The 18097-nt window shown below is 42.1% G+C and overlaps 1 protein-coding gene across 2 annotated transcripts in view; it reads left to right on the top strand.

Moving 5' to 3' along the window:
• The window catches only part of GLI3 (GLI family zinc finger 3), a 286648-nt gene that overhangs the window by 177756 nt on the left and 90795 nt on the right, over window positions 1–18097 (top strand). For both annotated transcript variants that reach the window (XM_030871185.2, XM_060304841.1), the window contains one exon: window positions 17765–17970. In XM_030871185.2, coding sequence (XP_030727045.2) covers window positions 17765–17970 — 206 coding nt within the window. The remainder of the gene's footprint in view (window positions 1–17764; window positions 17971–18097) is intronic.

The following is an 18097-nucleotide window of genomic DNA, read 5'->3' as shown; positions in this document are numbered from 1 at the left end:
AGGGTAGGAAGTGGCAGGAACTACCTTAGGGCATGAGAGTACAGTCCTCCCTTTGTATCCGTGGGGAATTGGTTCCAGGACCCCTGCTGGATACCAAAATCTAAGGATGCTTAAGCCCCTTATATAAAATGATATGGTATTAGCATAACCTATGCACATCCTCCCATAAACTTCACATCATCTCTAGATTACTTATAATACCTAATACAGTGTAAGTGTTAACATAAACAGTTGCCAGCATGCTGCAGTTTCCAAGTTTTGCTCTCTGGAACTTTACAGAAATTTTTTTTCCCCAAATATTTTCTATCCATGGTTGGTTGAAACCCATGGATGTGAAACCCCAGATACAGAGGGCTGACTGTACCTTTCCAGTAAAGAAAAAAAATAAGGATCTCTAATCCAAAGCTATAGATTTTCTAACATTCAACCACTAATATTCTGGGTAATGAAACATCCCACATGTTTATGAGTTATAGATATTTAAAACTTTCTTATCCAACTACAGAGAGATTATAATTTCATTAAAAATTTTGCCATTGGGACTGTTATAGGAAATAGGAACTTAGCCTCCATCTGAAAATCTAATTCATTAATACCAAAATGAATGAGCGGCAGGCAGTTGAAGGCATTCTTTTACAAGTTCACCTGTGAGGGTCCCTCAGCGCTGGTTGCTAGTGGGTACCTGTGAATAGTTCCTAAGGAACCTGACACCGCCCACCCACCCCCCAGGCCCCAGTCATTCCTAAGTAGTAAGAGCTTCTGCCTGAGGGAGTTATATTAACTCAGTGCATTAAATAATTCCCAGGGCCTGACAAGGTTCATGTGTGTCTTCTACTACCTAGAATGAGTTTAGCACTAACTAGAGAATCACCATCTTCCAAATACATTCAAATAGTATTCAAATATTGCCAAGCTCACCAGAAGTGAACAGTATCTTTATTATGTAAGGTGGGAAAAGAGATGTACTGACGGTTAAATGACCTGCCAAATGATTTGCAAAACAAATCACCAAACCCTGTTGCTTGAATATGATTTACATTTTGAAGACAGGGTCCAAAGAAAGCATTGCTAGCTTCCTAAAATGCTTCTTGCCTCTATTCAAAGAGATCTGTGACTCCCCCATGAACAAAATCCCCATCTTCCTAGCATACATGGTTTTCAACATAAACTGTGCACACCCGTGAAAGTTTTCAGAAACAGATTCAAAGGTTAAATCAGGACAAAAGGCAGTCAGACTTCTAAAGAGGTCTCTGATTTTTAAAGGTTTTTCCTACTGTATTTACCTGGGATATAACACATGAAAATTAGGATTATATGAGATTGTGTTAATATTAACATTTTCAGTTTCTTTAACGTAAGCGTTTTCTGTTATTTCACTATGCACACACACACACATATGTATACTCACATACATATATACATACACACACTATATATATATATATAGTACACACACTCACATACATATATAAACACACACACATACACCCCCAAAACACACACACATATATATATTCATATACATATATACACACACTATATATATACACACTCACATACATGTATAAACACAGACACACATATACACCCCCAAAACACACACACATATATATTCATATACATATATACACACACACTATATATATACACACTCACATACATATATAAACACACACACATATACACCCCCAAAACACACATATATATATTCATATACATATATACACACACACTATATATATATACACACACTCACATACATGTATAAACACAGATATACATATACACCCCCAAAACACACAGATATATATATTCATATACATATATACACACACACTATATATATATTCACATACACATATAAGCACACACACACATATATATATTTGTATACATATATACACACACACTATATATATATATTTACATGCTCACATACACATATAAGCACACACACATATATATTCATATACATATATACACACACTATATATATTTACATGCTCACATACACATATAAGCACACACACATATATATTCATATACATATATACACACACACTATATATATATATATATATATATATATTTACATGCTCACATACACATATAAGCGCACACACACACGTACACGGTGCTGACGTCTGTCCATTTTTCTCGTGGTCATCTCAGCCTGTCCTGGAGCTTAGCTGATAAAAGACTGCATGATCTCTTCTTCATGGACGTAGTCAAGAGGAGAAAAGAAAGTCAGCCTGAAGTATTTTAATCTTGTTTTAATGATCAAAATCCGGTCACTCAGACTTTGGATCTCAGGGCTGCTGAGATACATGTATCAATAGTTACTGGATGGAGTGAAGAAGAGTCCAATTCAAGAGTTTGCCAGATGTCAGGGAATCGGGGGTATGGGGGTTGCTGAAAGCAGAGGCCCAACCTCAGGCCTAAGGCTGCACTGAGCTCTATGGAGGGATTCTCTCCAAGTCGACAGGCACCCGCACCCGGGTGGTGATGTCCCTTGCTGCTTGTGAGACTTTTCAAAGTGAAAGTCCTTGAGCCCTTCATGAGTCTCTCTCCATCTCTGGGGTGTGCAGAGCAGGCTGTGTGTCTCTGACCAAGACGGGTCGTACACTGGTGAGGGCCTTCCCGTGACCTGAAACACAGTCAGAAATTACACTGCACCATTTTTAATTTGGCTGGACTTCCCCACCTCCCCCCATCTTTGGACCCAGACAAACATAGGACTGTTCCGTTATTTTGATTATTGTTGTTTGGTGTTTCTTTGTTTGCTGGGAGGAGGAAGGTGAGAGGAAGTTGAATTGGAAAGACAGAAAACTAGAGTCTGGTCCCTTCTCCCCCAGTGCAGGAGGGAAACGTCCTTCAGGGTCTGTTTGCTTTGCAAGGGTGTTCTTTGATGAGGTCTTTGTCTGGGGGACCCCACTGAAGTCTCAGTGTACTCAAGCTTTAGAAAAGGCTATTGGCCCGTCTTTGTTTTCTTTGTTGAACTGTTTATTTTGCTTTCTTCCCACGAGGTTCCCTGGCCTCGCTCTGATAGCGCTTTTCTGCATGAATTACATTCCTCGGAGCCAAGTCTCCGAATTCTTCCAGCCCATTTGATTCCGGCCTGGGTGATTAGTCCACAGCTTCCAAGTGCCGTGGACCTCTGCTAAGCAGAGTGCTTGTAAGTGCCCCTAACACGGAGACCTAAAGACATTTTGTAACCTCATTAGCGAGAGAGTAGTGCTTCATTCTGGTTTAAAAACATAGACACAGACCTACTAGAGCATGGGCTTGAGGATATGGGGAGGGGGAAGGGTAAGCTGTGACAAAGCGAGAGAGTGGCATGGACGTATATACACTACCAAACGTAAAATAGATAGCTAGTGGGAAGCAGCCGCATGGCACAGGGAGATCAGCTCGGTGCTTTGTGACCGCCTGGAGGGGTGGGATAGGGAGGGTGGGAGGGAGACGTAAGAGGGAAGAGATATGGGGATATATGTATATGTATAACTGATTCACTTTGTTATAAAGCAGAAACTAACACACCATTGTAAAGCAATTATACTCCAATAAAGATGTAAAATAAATAAATACATTATATGAAAAAAATAAAAACATAGCTGCTGTTGAATCATCGCTAGCTTGAAACTCACGGAAGGAGGGTACTAGTCCCTTCACCGTGACTCAGGCTCTTGAAAGAGGACAGTTCAGGTTCATATACTCATGCCGAATTCAGTAACATAAATTGTCCTGGGCCGGGTGGGAGGGAGCCCGCTAGCTCCATTCAAGTTAAATCTACATCTGGAATTTCATAATTATTTTGTACAAAATGCATGTCTGTGTAGAAATAACGAACAACAATAATGAAAATTATGCAGATATCCTAATCATAGCCGTTATATTTTCTTGTGTGTATATGTTTTCTGAAGTACAGTTTATGACTGAGACAGAGATGGGCAGTGAACAGACTTACGAATTACGGTTTTTTTAACCTCTACTAATATAGTTTAAATATTTGATTCTTTAATGAATTATGCCTTCATGATAGGTATTGTGAAAGCATTGCGATACCGCCAGAAAAACTTCAGCTGTCTTAAGAACAGAATTCTCTAAGGGGTCTGTTCACCTGTTTTGAACCATTTTTTAACCCATGAGAAACTTGACTCTGACACGCAGGTAGGGTGTGCTGTACCTAACAGGGAACCTCCATTTGTTGACAATGTGCCTGGAAGTGGTTTTGACTTGAAACTTCCCGAAAGAGGACCAAAGAGTTTTTCAGAGATGACTGAACATGCAACCTGTGATGAAAATTATATGCAGTGTGAATGCCCGTATAGACACAGAAGCTCTTCCTTAAGGAACTGGGGAAGGTCCCGAGCCGTGTGGCCAGGGCCTGGTTCCGGTTTCTTGGGATCCTTTATCTTCTTGCTGGTCCTGGTTCGAACTGAGCTCTTGGTGTCAGTTGGAATGGCTGCGTACTGCGGGGCCCAGTCTTTCTGTGAGAGTCTGTGTTCTCTTCGGCAAATAAATGCATCCACTCTGCGGGATCACGGTGCTTCTTTACACGGGGAGGATTTGTTTGGAAGATGGGAATTAAACCTCTTTTGGCTACAAGAGGCCCTTCCTCCTTGGAGTGGGCTCTGAAAACAGATCCCCCAGGGAGCCAAAACACAGCTGTTGGAATACTTCCTGTGTAACACAATGAAACATCCCTTACAAGTAGGACTGGATTACAGCTTTGCTGAGTAATCGCCTCTGAGCATTCCTCCTCTCCACCCAATAGAATGGTGGTGACATTAGCCCATGATAATGCTTTTTTTCCGGGTTTCAAAGTGTAATTCCTGAAAATGCCAACCTAACTCGATTCCAACCTAACTCGATTGGCTTCGGATGAGCCTCTGTATAAGCTGTTTTCACCATAGATGTGGGCCTCACTCATTTCCATCTCGGCTCTGCCACAGATCCACTGGGTCCTTGAACACGGGCCCCGACCTCTCGGGGTCTCCTTGGTTTCATCTGTGAAGTAAAATCATTGGATTAAATGATCTTTCAGATGCCTTCTAACATCCCACGGTTATGGAAAGTTGAGGTTTGTTCATGGTTTTTTTCCTTAGAAGAGGAATCTGTGAAAACATCCTGGCCCTGATATGTACAGGCCCACATGCCGGTTTTTTCTCCTACCCTCTTTCCTCCTGTGAAGATCTGCTGGGAGACTCTTGCACAAACTCTGGTGGTACCTCCTGCTTTTTTCCCCACACTCTCTAGTGATGCCTTACACATCCCTGGGCCACCAGCGCACAGGGCCACTGGGCGCCTTGTGTGCCCCGTGAATCTGTGAATGTTCAAATCAGTTCCCTTGGGAGTGAAAAGGTCACTGGAAAATCATACTGTCCTGGTTGTGTAAAAGCCTCAATAATGCTAAAATATAAGTGCATTTAAGCATGGATGTACATACTTGTATTTGTCTTGGAGTAATTTTCCTTTGTGTTTACAATTATAGACCTGATTTGAATCCAGCTTGGGTATTTGCTATCAGATTACCTACTCTGTCCAAGCCCAGTTGAATTATTCAGTCCCATGTGAATCAAGTATTCAATGAAGGAGCAAATAGATAGCACATAACACAGCCTCTGGCACGTCATAAGTGTTTGACAAATGGCAGAATGACCGAATACGTGGCTATCACCATATTTAAGCCACATCTATTCTAAGTTCATCTTTTCTGCCCCTTTTAACATCTCTGAAATTGGAATGTATCTTACAGTCTGTTGTATTTTACGATTGCTACTGGGAAGTGGCAGTCGTGAGGAAGTTTCCAGTATCTCTTTTTTAAAATTTAATTTAGTTTCATTTTGTTAGTTTCAGGTGTACAGCAACAGGTATCTCAATAAACTTACTTTGCCTTAGATTTTCCTTTTTGTGCAAGTACTGCAGTGATACATGACAAAGCCTCTGTCCGAATAAGCCTGAAAGAACTCTTTTCATAAGTATAAAGTAAAAATTGAAGGTGATAAGGAAGAACCATCCTTCTGAGTGGTTCCTAAAATAATGCTGGGTCTTTAGATCAATAGCATCTTAGCTTTGATGAAATACAGTATAGATCATATATATATTGACTGTGTAGGTTTGTAATCAACCAAAAAATTATTTCATCGTCGAGGATTTTTTTCCCCCAAGAACCCAGCTGATGTTTCCTCAATGTTGTAATAAAGGACCCAGTTGCAGAGTGTAAAGTTAAAATGTAAAGAGAGTGTTTTCAAAATGCTCTTGCTGCCTGAATCATACGAAGTGAAAAAGGAGGCCGACTTCAGCCTGAAAGGGTATAAAGCGAGGAAGTATATGTCGCCTGCTGGTTGTGTTGGTGTATTCGTGCAGATGCATAGCACAGGCTCTCAGAGGGTAAGACTTCATGATTAATGGTGTTTATTCTTGACAGAAGCCTCCTTTATTTATCTGCAATACAGTTTAGCGATTTTATCAGGCACCTGAATGAGAAATATTCAGTCATACCAATATTGCAGTGTAAATTGAGTAGAGTCACTTTTTATTATATCTTTCTGCCTTATCATCTGCACAGTAATTTTCTAGCAGAGGTTTGATATGGAAAGGCTGGATTTAGCTGTACTTGACACAAAGCCTCTTCAATTTCCCCTAAAAGTTCAGGCTGCTCTTAGAAATATGTGTGTGTGTGTGTGTCTGTGTGTGTCTGTGTGTGTGTATAATATATAAACCCTCTCTGTTATCCAAGCAATTTCAGGATATGAAAGAATAAAGATAAAATGCACAAACCTGGATGGGAAAAGTGTTGTTAATATAAAAACATCTAATAGCCATGAACTCACTGGTAAAGCTCCTTTAGGGTTTAAGCTGAGGCTCAGTACCGAACCGTTCACATGGTCGCAATTTTTGCTCATCCATCATCATACAAATCCAATCAGCGTAAAGCCAGACGCTTTCATTTCTCCAGGGAGAAATATCAAAGTTGAAGACCAGAGTGGCCAGGGGCAGGGGGACATCAATCGCAGTGATGATGGCAATGCCATTCAAAAGAGGGAGACGCAAGAGGGAGGAGATATGGGGATGTATGTATACGTATAGCTGATTCACTTTGTTATACAGCAGCAACTAACACACCATTGTAAAGCAATTCTACTCCAATAAAGATGTTTAAACAATAAAAAATAGAATGTGGGAAAAAAAAGGAGGGAGCAAAAGACATAGAAAACAAACTTATGGTGACCAAAGGGGAGCAGGGGGAGGGATAAATCAGGAGTTTGGGCTTAACATATACACACTACTATATATAAAATAAATAACTAACAAGGACCTACCATATATAGCACAGGGAACATATACACACTACTGTATATAAAATAAATAACTAACAAGGACCTACCATATATAGCACAGGGAACTATACTCAATATCTTATAATAACCTATAATGGAAAAGAATCAGAAAAAGAATATATATATAACTGACTCAGCTGTACACCTGAAACTAACGCAACATTGTAAATAACTATGTTTCAATCAAATTTTTTTTTTAAAAATGAAAAGAAGAGGGAGCAAAGAAGGAAAATGAGACTCAAGTGAAGTGTCACTAAATGTTCAAACTAAACTTTATTCAAGTTACAGACTTGGTCACATGAATTGTCACAGCTGCTCAAAGGCAGACGGACACAAATGGTTTGAATCATAGAAAACGTTGGATTTTAGGACCAAAAGATACTTTGACCCTGGTGGGTGGAGTGGAGATCATCTCATCCAGATCCTCACGTTTTACAGATGAGAAAAGGAAAGCCCAAAGAGCTGTCTTCAGAAAGGCTGTGGTCCCATGCAGGTTCTCTGAGGGGTAATCTGAACAGGTGATTTCCACACATCATATAGATATTCCCAGTAAGTTCAATCCATCCTTACTTGCGGTGTCAGAAGACTTGCTTTCATGAGGAAGAACAGAGTGCCGCAAGAGGCTGTGTGCTTCCTTTTCCAGTGGCCAGACGGATCTTCAGCCTCTCATGATGTTATTCCCTTTGCCTGGAGCAAAGTTCTCCAAAGCCAGGATGACAAGAACCCTAGGACGTTGCTGTGTCCTTATGTAGAGCTTAATGCTTCTTTCCTATGGAATGATATAGACAAATTGTTCCCCCAGGACGTTAGATCATTAGATATACACCTTTCATATTTAACTTATTTTGGAAAAGTTTGACACCCTCAGTATGTAACTGAAAGTGGGGTCCGGCTGCTCACCGCTCAAAAGCCAATAAAGAGGCAAGGTTGGTGGAAAGGAAAGTTTGCTTTATTTTATAGCCCTTGAGAAGGAACTAAAAGTCCTTGACTACGCTTAACGACTAAATTATTATTATTTGGTCTCCTTTGACTGCTTTCCTTTGTTTCTCCATTTTCTCACTCCTCTGATTAAACTTATTTTTTGGCTAAAGTTTTCCACAGACAAAAGGCAGGCAGAGGACGTGGGTTGCGGGGGCGGAGCAAAGACCATAGGGTCCTGTTCCATTTCAAGAAGGGTTAAAAGTCTAGAATATCAAGAAGCGTGCCTGGGATATAAAGTCTTGATCAACATGAAGTAGAGTCTCAGAAGATCTAATTCCAGTTAAATCGAAAGAGCGTGGCACTCTAAAAGGGCCTCTTACTTTCACCTTTACTAAGCCAGAGGCCCCTGGCAAACCTGGGGGGTCTTCTTCTGGAGGAGAGCTATTTAGATAATAATAGTTCCTTGATGGACATCTCTGTTATCACTTAAAATAGGGGTGATTTAAAGCATGAGGGAAAGTGTGAGTCAGAGGCATCTGGCCAAGGATGATAAGAGACAACCCAGTAAACACTCTAGTCTGTAGTTAACAGTCATCATCATAATTACAAGGATTATGATGATGATGGTCCCAGAGAAAAAGTCCACACCAGCTCCTGTCCTGGAAGACACACCTGAGCTCAACGTGCCAGACTGCTGTGGATAAAGGATTTATTCGAGCTGGTTCTTGAAGTAATGTTTACAAAATTATCAGTTAAAACAGAAGCCTCATCTCTCCTTGGGTCAGCATTCCAGATGCGCCCTGTCTTTGTTATAAATGTCCTCCATACCATCTATAAGAGGACTCAACGTGAAGCAAGGATTAAACTGTGGAACCTAACTTCCTGTTTCTAATTAATTATGTCCACTCAGTATCTGAAGCCTCCAGCTGGGAGCGTCTCACTTAAATCCTGGCGTGGGGCTCTTGAGATGTTTTAAGTATCTGTTGACGTTAAATGGTGGAAATTTCCAGGTAAATGATACAAGCACAGGCTTGTTTGTTTAGTTAATTAAATCAGCAGTTCTAATTGAATCTTGTGTACTACTTTACTGTCCTTTTTCCTTATACCTGGCGGGTATTGTGGCTCAAATCCTACCAGAGGGTGTCATGGTTGATAGAATTCTACATTATCAGAAAACGTTAACACCTGAAAGAAAGAAAGAAAGAAGGAAAGGAGGAAAGAAAGAAAGAAATGAGGAAAGAAGGAAAGAAAGGAGGAAAGAAGGAAAGAAAGAAAGAAAGAAGGAAAGAAAGGAAAGAAAGAAAGAAAGTAAAAAGAAAGAAAAGAAAGGGAAGAAAGAGAAGAAAGAAAATGTAACACTGAGGAACAAACGCCATAGGACCCAGAGATTTTCTAGATGCTGTAATTTCATGAGACTCAGTCCTTGGTCACTCCACACTGCTGTGTTTCAACATCTTTCTGTTTTGAAGTGTGTTTTCTTCTTGGAAAAGGACATTAGTTTGCCATTTTGCCTGCTGTTTGGGGGGTATTGGTAATTCATCAAATTCCAAACAATTCCAATCTATTAGAATCAGTGGAAAGTTGGCAGGAATGTCAGAGAAATCAGACTTTGACATTTTCGTCCCCGCACCTCCACGTTTTCTTTTTTCATGGCAGTGAAGTTACAGAATAATCATGCCCTTGAATTTACTTTCAGGGGGAAAAAGAAAATCCCATCCATTTTACTATGGTCAGGTAAAGTCACTAATCTCTTTGCTTTGTCCAAAGAGGTTTGGGGGGGACCCTCCTAGATGACACCAAGGATGTCAGGAGAGCTGAACCCAGGCCGGCTCCAGAACTGAGGAAAGGAATGCACAAGGATGCAATGAAAGCAGCGTGGCTTTAGCCTTGACCACCCAGAGCTCTAGTAGCAACAGCAGCAGTAGGAATGAGCGTGTTGGTCATAGGGGCCAACATTTACTGAGAACTTACCACGTAACAGGTCCCCGGCTAAAGGCTTTATGTATATTTTCTTATTAAACATTAAATAGTACAGCTCTTGGGCTTCCCTGGTGGCACAGTGTTGAGAGTTCGCCTGCCGATGCAGGGGACACGGGTTCGTGCCCTGGTGCGGGAAGATCCCACATGCCGCGTAGCGGCTGGGCCCGTGAGCCATGGCCGCTGAGCCTGCGCATCTGGAGCCTGTGCTCCACAACGGCAGAGGCCACAACAGTGAGAGGCCCGTGTACTGCAAAAAATAAAAAATAAAAAAAATAAGGAGGTCATTCTCAAATCCCTTGAAATGATGTTTCCCCATTAAAACAAATATTTCTCTCCCTTTCTCTCTCTCTCTTTTTTTTTTTGTTAAAGAAATCAACCATAGCCCTTGAATTCTCCCTCTGAGAAAATATTCAGCCTCTTAGCATTAACGTGTACATTAAGTGATGTCCCTTCACCTTCAGTGGCTACTTCTATCCAAATCTTATCTACTCTTGGTAGCACGGTTCATGTTGCATATTTTACGTAACCAGACTGCATCCTGGAAGGCTCCTGTTGATGCATTTTGACCCATCAGGTAAGACTTGTTCTCTATACACTTTATGTGTGTGTGCCTTCGCCTCCCCCCATTTGACTATAAACTCTTTGAGAGCAGGGACCAAATGACCATATATTATATTTCTTGAAATCCCCCAAAGTGCTAAAATCATAATGGATTCTTAGTAAATGTATTTTCAATAAAATGTATATCGAATGAACATCTCATTGAAATATTCATCTGTGTGGTTATACATGTAGCTTTTCAAAATTGAAATCCAATATGGTAAACTTGTAAAAGGCCTAGGTCAGTTAAAAATTCATGGGAAATACTCTTTACCTGCAGAGAAGATGAAAATGAGATTTGAAACTGAACCATCTTATCAGCTAGCAATTTCCCTGGCAGTTCCATGGAGCAGATATTTCCAGAGGTGTGGACAAGGTTAAGGGCTCGGAAAATGATAGTAGAGCCTCCAGGACTAGCAAAAGTTTGAGGAGGTTACCAGCCCTAGCCTGAAGGTGCAAGCAGAGGACAAGGGCAATGAGGGCTAGAGCCAAGGAAGAAGGATCGCACTTGGGGAGCGGGGCCCTTGCGGGGAAGAATGCCAGCAGCAGAACTGTAACTAGTGGAAGGAAGGGAGGGGAGTTCATACCCTGACTTGTCTCCCCTCTGCCGCCAGTTCCTGCCGGTGCATCTGCGTAGTGGAATCCCGAGGGAAAGGGAGCCTGCTGATTCAGACCACAGAGTGCAGCCTTCAGGGCATGCAGAGGTTCCGGGTTGAAGGCTGGCAAAGTGGGAAATAACCAGCACACCCATGTGTACATTGCAGGGGCGCGTGATGATTCCGGGGCAGCAGTTATCCGAAAACTCACCTTGAATAGAGAAAAAGACCAAGTTCAGGACTATGCAGATTTCCAACGGTGTCTAGTGTATGAGCCGCGGACATTTTCGTTATTTGTTTCTGTCGCTGTATGGAAAGCAACATGTTTTATTACAGATTTGGTTTATTAGAACTGTGCTTATTGAGTAATTAATTAGTTGATTAAAAATACATTATAAGGGGTAGCTCCCCTTTGTTGCCTGTTAAGCCACTACTTGAATATGAAGAGTGTGTACTTTTTACGGAAAGAACAAAATTAAACAAAAATTAACTTATGTAGAAAAAAACCCCCCAACATCTCAGTCTTCGGGTAGTTGAAGCTCTCATGCGTACCGCAGAATGCAAGGGGTATGTGTACATTTCCAGTGTTCCAAGCAACATGAAAGCGAATTGTAATAATCCAACCTATAAACCTTCTTTAATGCTCTCATAATGGGTAATGCAAGTGATGGAATACTGTGATTTTAATCTTGGCATTTTAGTAACCCAATAAGATAGATGAAAAGGCAGTAACAAATTAGATTATATAATGATATTTCATTTTAACTAAGAAATCCAGTTACTCTCTGCAATACATGTTTTTTTGTTTTTTAAGTTTATCATAGTATAATGTTTAAAAGGCTCTAGTAAGAATCTCTACTCTTTTCATTGTAATCTATTTTCATGACCTTATAAAAGGATTAATCCAAAGTTAAATTATTTCCACAAACAAACACAAACTTTATATTACTTTATTGTCTTTGGGGAGAACATAAAAATAATTCCCATCTGCTTTCTTGTCTGAAGCTATACTTCATTTATTCATTGGGCGATATGGAAACAAAATGGCAGCCACGCCTAGGGTCTTCATGGCCTTGGGAAGACAGAGAGGTGGAAGCAGTATAGGGGACGTTATCCCTCGATGGGCAGGCTGGGGTCTTAAATGCATGAGCCAAGATGCAGGGGTCATGGAACCATAGCTCCTCCCCTCGGTGATGCTCTGGCCACCCAGAAAACCCTCTACAACTTGGACATCTTTTTCCTAGAGAGCAGTTTTATGATTTAGTTTGAGGGGGTCACAGGCCTATGTCTATACTCTTTGGCTACAACATAAATAGCGTGGGATCCCTGTTCTTGGAGCAGTTCTAAATTTCAGTGTTCTTCCCGGAATGTTTGTTTGTTGTTTGTTTCTTTTCCTCCATGGTTTGTGTTTGCCTTCCAACCATGGAGCCACATACAGCCCCAGAAAAGAGAGAACCGAAAGCTACAAAGGCAGAGAGAGTCATGAGAGGCCAACAGTAATCTTCAATTCAATCTCTGTGTGTATCTACTAAAAATATAAACCGAGAAAGTGACACCTATAATTTTTTTTCCTCGTGCGCCTGTAATCCACACATGAAGATGTTTAGCAAGCTTGACAAATATTTACCAGGTCAACTTTAGGGTAGTTTGTGAAATGATATATGTCATTTATATGGAAAACTTGGTGACTGCCTTCCTGACATTTCCCACCTCTTCTTTCTTCAATAGAATTCACCCCTCTGGCCGTCAACTTGAATGGCTCTTTCTTCCAGGGGTGAATACACATCTGCCTATTAAATGTAACGTCTTCCCTTTCAGATTTGCTTTACAGTTAAAAGCAAAATAAATGACAAACGATCTAGATGCCAAGAATTTGGAAATGACTCTGTTAGGGAAGGTTAAAAGCAGCTTTATGGAAAAACTGTAGTTTATGTATGTTTACATCCATGTCAGGTGGCTGCCACGGCCATTGTAGTTCAAGGCTGGGTGCTCGGCTTTGATGACTTAGAAAGCCATTCTTGTCAGTCTTCAGTGCTAGAGGAGGGTCATGCTAGCCCAACTCACAAGAGCCTGATTTGGAGACAGAATGAATAAGTCATCAACTTTCAGTGAGAAATTGAACAGCAAGGACATGAGAACACCAGTCTCCAAAAGTCTTGCTCTTTGGACATTTGTTTGCTGAACTGAAAACAGGTGACACACAAAAAAGTTGATGGACGGTTCTTGCAACCACCAAGAACTTTACTGAGTGCCCTGTGCCAGTGGTGACAGCAGCCCTGGCAGAGCACTGTCATTGTTCCACGTTGTGTATAAGGAAACACGCCTCAGTGACAGAGTCAAGGATGAGCCTGAGTTCAAGTCCAGGTCCTTCAGAGCTCTTGCATGTAACGATAACTGAGTTCATGTTCTTAACCACCTTGTGTGGTGTTATGATTTTGAGTGGAGGTCCTGGGAACCCCGAGGAGATGCTCCCGGGACACGGACAGGTTGGGGAACAAAGCAGACAGGTGTGTTCACACCATACGATTTGCTTTGAAAGAAGGGTTCCAATAGTTCAGTGTTTGAAAATCACATAGTATGCTATATTTGCCATCCCTCATGTGCGTGTGTGTGTTTATGTGTATGTATGAGTATATATGTACATATATACATTTGTCTCTGTTGTATATGTGTATATATTAGGAGTGGAATATATTAGTATAGTTTGTGAAGTAAGTTGTATGCACGTATTCAGCATTTATTAGATACTAGCTCAGTACATGAGGCTCTAGTTATATTCACTTGCCAAGACCCCCAGGAGGTAGGTATCCTCCCCATTGGACTATTTAGGACAAGAAGGTGGTGAGTATCACGGCCAAGGTCCCACAGCTGCTGTCCCATCCACGTCGGTTCCCCTTCAGCCCTGAGCCCTCCCATCGTACCACTGCTCTGATGGTCTGACTCAGCTGTCCCGAGAATTCCTGATGACCCTTCCCTGAATGACCCTCATTAAACATCTTCCTGTTGTATCCTGGGGGTGGCTGGCCTTTGACTACTAGATGGTTCTTTTCTTTAGGGCAGTTGATATCTTGCAGCTTTCTTTTTTTTTTTTTTGAATTGGAGTATAATTGCTTTACAATGCTGTGTCAGCTTCTGCTGTATAACAAAATGAATCAGTTATACATATACATATGTTCCCATATCTCTTCCCTCTTGCATCTCCCTCCCTCTCACCCTCCCTATCCCACCTCTCTAGGTGGTCACAAAGCACCGAGCTGGTCTCCCTGTGCTATGCGGCTGCTTCCCACTAGCTATCTACCTTACGTTTGGTAGTGTATATATGTCCATGCCTCTCTCTTGCTTTGTCACAGCTCACCCTTCCCCCTCCCCATATCCTCAAGTCCATTCTCCAGTAGGTCTGTGTCTTTATTCCCGTCTTACCCCTAGGTTCTTCATGACATTTTTTTTTCTTACATTCCATATATATGTGTTAGCATACGGTATTTGTTTTTCTCTTTCTGACTTACTTCACTCTGCATGACAGACTCTAGGTCTATCCGCCTCATTACAAATAGCTCAGTTTTGTTCCTTTTTATGGCTGAGTAATATTCCATTGTATATAATGCCACCTCTTCTTTATCCATTCATCCGATGATGGACACTTAGGTTGTTTCCATTTGCAGCTTTCTTAGTTTCATTCCTGTCTGAAAGCATGTCCCACCATCTCGTTGAGAAATAGGTGACTCCATGCCTTCCCAGCATCATCTCCGGAGGGGAGGGACAGGCATGGGTACGACATTCACCAGAGTGCGTGGAGTTTCCTGACTTCGTCTCCAAATCCTGGAGGGACCAACCCTCTTCTCTGCTGTTGCTCCTGAGGGGTGTGGAAGGGAGGATGGAGCCTGAGCATTCCTGCTGGGGAAGATGTGTCCAGATCTTGATTCCTTACTCATCGACTAGTTACCCTCAGTCTTCCTGTGAGAACAGGTCAAATGAAAGTGAAAGGGGGGGAGGCAGACATCAGGCATCCACAGATCTGCGAGGAGAGAAACGCATCAGCTGTCTCCTGGCTTCCCTGCTTCTTTGGGACTGGTGAGCACCCCAGCCCGATATCTATAATCTTCATGCTGTTCTAAGTGCCAATTTTTTTCCATCCATGATGCTGCAATGGAATCTAGGCTTCTGGGAATATTCTTACTACCATGCTCAATTCTAGAACTTGAGACAAATTACAGGTTCCAATTTTTTGCCTCACGAAGAAACCAATTAGCAATGTCATTGCTTCACTGATTTTTACTTCACAGTGTTCAGACTGAGTTTCTCGTGGATCCTAAGAAAAGCTTGTCTAGGAGGTATCATCTCATGGATGTCTTGAAAGGTCTGCTTTTTTATATTTCTGCGGCACCTGTCTCTCATCATAAATCTACAAATGAGCCTGTTCCTTGATAATCATCACTTGCGAATCGGATTGGAAGGATCGATTTTCCTTTGTGGTAGAAAATGAATGGATGAATTCGAGCGTCTGGTGTGCTCTAAGGTAGTGACAGGTCTAAATGGAGCGTCAGACTTAACCCGTGACACAGAGCTAACTTATTTTGTAGTAAAGAGCTAAAATAGGATAGACTCATAGGTCTTGCCAATTTCTATTTAAGAACAAGGAATTTTTACTGATTTTTGAGTGCGTATGGAAAGCCTCAAGTTGTTTGGAAAAGAAATAGCTATTTTCAGGGGGTGACTTCTCACTCTGCCAACATGTAAATTTAGAAAACTCTGGATTTTTATTTTATTTCACCCAAAGTGACATCTGAAGAACAAATAAAAAGCCTCTTTTTTTTTTTTTTTTTAAGTTCAAAACGAAAAAAAGAGTAAGAAGGAACAAGTAAGAAAATCCTCTCCCTCCCGTGTGTTTTAACCTCTTTGATTTTCTACTGAGAAGATTCATGATCTGAGCTTGGGGTTCATTTAACTCGGTGCCCTTCGAGGAGCTGGCTTCTCCCAGGACTCTGTTCTGACGGGGCTGGGGGCCAGAGCCCAGCTGCGGCTGCATGTGCCTTTGCTTGGGAGGCGGGAGGAGAGAATGTGTTTGTCCTCCCTTTCCTTTCACCCCTGAAGCCAGCGCTGCAAGAGGAGTTTGCAGTTCTCAGAACATCCCTCTCTATCACGGTCTCGCCTTTTTATGGCCATATTCTCTGTGAATGAAAAAAGGGAAAGTACAAGTGTTCAGCCCGTCAGAGCCAGTTCACTGGATTATCCACACAAAACGTTTTCTATTAGAGGAGGAACAGGGCGGCGAGGCTGGGGGGGGGGGGTTCCACAGACTGGCCGTTCTAGAAATGCCTGTCCCTGGGGCTTGGGGGTGGCTCTGGGGAGGGAATTCCCTGGAGTGGATGAGGTATGGTGGCAGCAAGGTGTGCCTTAGCATTTATTTTCATCAGCCAGAAGCTTACAGTCTACCTTGGCTCATTATAACTAAGGCATGAGCTTGATCAAAACCCTGACCTTTTCCAACTTTCCAACCCCAGGAGCGCTTCGTTACGGATTGTTCACTGAACGCGGCTGATCAGGAAGCCAGCCACGTGCAGAACGGCTGTGAGAGGAAGCTGCCTCCCAGGGCTGCGGCTCACGGAGCAGGGGGGCTGCCTTCAAAACAGGGAAACCCATATCTGTGAAACTGGGTTTGCTTGCAACCTCAAGACCCAGAACACTCAAGCCGGAGCACCTATGTATAGAGTGTCAATTTCATGTTTCTTACAGACTTTTGCAATTAGTCTCTTTTCTCATTTGTAGGCATCTCTGCCATGTGCATGCACAGACTCCCAGACCAGAAGAATCTTCCTTCATTTCTTCTCTCCCCATCCCTCCCTTCCTAGCTTCCTTCCTCCCTCCCTCCCTCCTTTCTTTCTTTTTCTTTCTTTCTTTCTTTCTTTCTTTTTTTTTTTTTAAATGCAGTACCATGATGGTGAGAGAGACGTTCAATGGTAAAATTAACATCCAGGTCAAATGGAAAATAGAATCACAGCAACTACTTTAAGCTCAGATGCCTGTTTAGAATTTCTTCTCATGAGGAAAACCAAAGGGCTTTATTCTCCTATATTCTGAGTGCCAGGAAACTTCTCAGAGGTCCGTTTTCTTTGCCCAAATAATTGCATAGTAGCATTCTACCTACACGATGTCACCATGATCTTAAGGTCCTAGTGCTGGAAATGTATATGCCTGATCTTCTTTCCCCCAAGATGCCTTGAGTTCACATAAAATTTTACTTATTTTCTTTCACAGACAGCCTCTGCCTACGGAGCTCTTGGTCTCATGCGTATACCTCTTGTGTGTGCTTTTCTTTTTACCTAGGCCTTCTGCCTTATCTAGTAGCCCCACGTATTCCGACCTGCCCTTCATCAGGATCTCCCCGCATCGGAATCCCGCTGCAGCTTCTGAGTCCCCCTTCAGCCCTCCGCATCCCTACATCAACCCCTACATGGACTACATCCGGTCCCTACACAGCAGCCCGTCCCTCTCCATGATTTCGGCCGCCCGCGGGCTGAGCCCCACAGATGGTGAGTCTCAGACCAGCCTGTCTGCTTCCATACGTCATGCCTCTGCAGGAACGTGGCATAGAGTAACTGATGCTTCTTGAGTCCCGTGTGCCGGGCGCTGTGCTAAGTGATGTGATTACGTGCTTTC

This window comes from Globicephala melas, chromosome 9, assembly GCF_963455315.2.
Source record: "Globicephala melas chromosome 9, mGloMel1.2, whole genome shotgun sequence".
Taxonomy (NCBI): Eukaryota; Metazoa; Chordata; class Mammalia; order Artiodactyla; family Delphinidae; genus Globicephala; species Globicephala melas.
The sequence above is the reverse complement of the archived record's forward strand: the minus strand, read 5'-3'. Positions and strand labels throughout refer to the sequence as shown.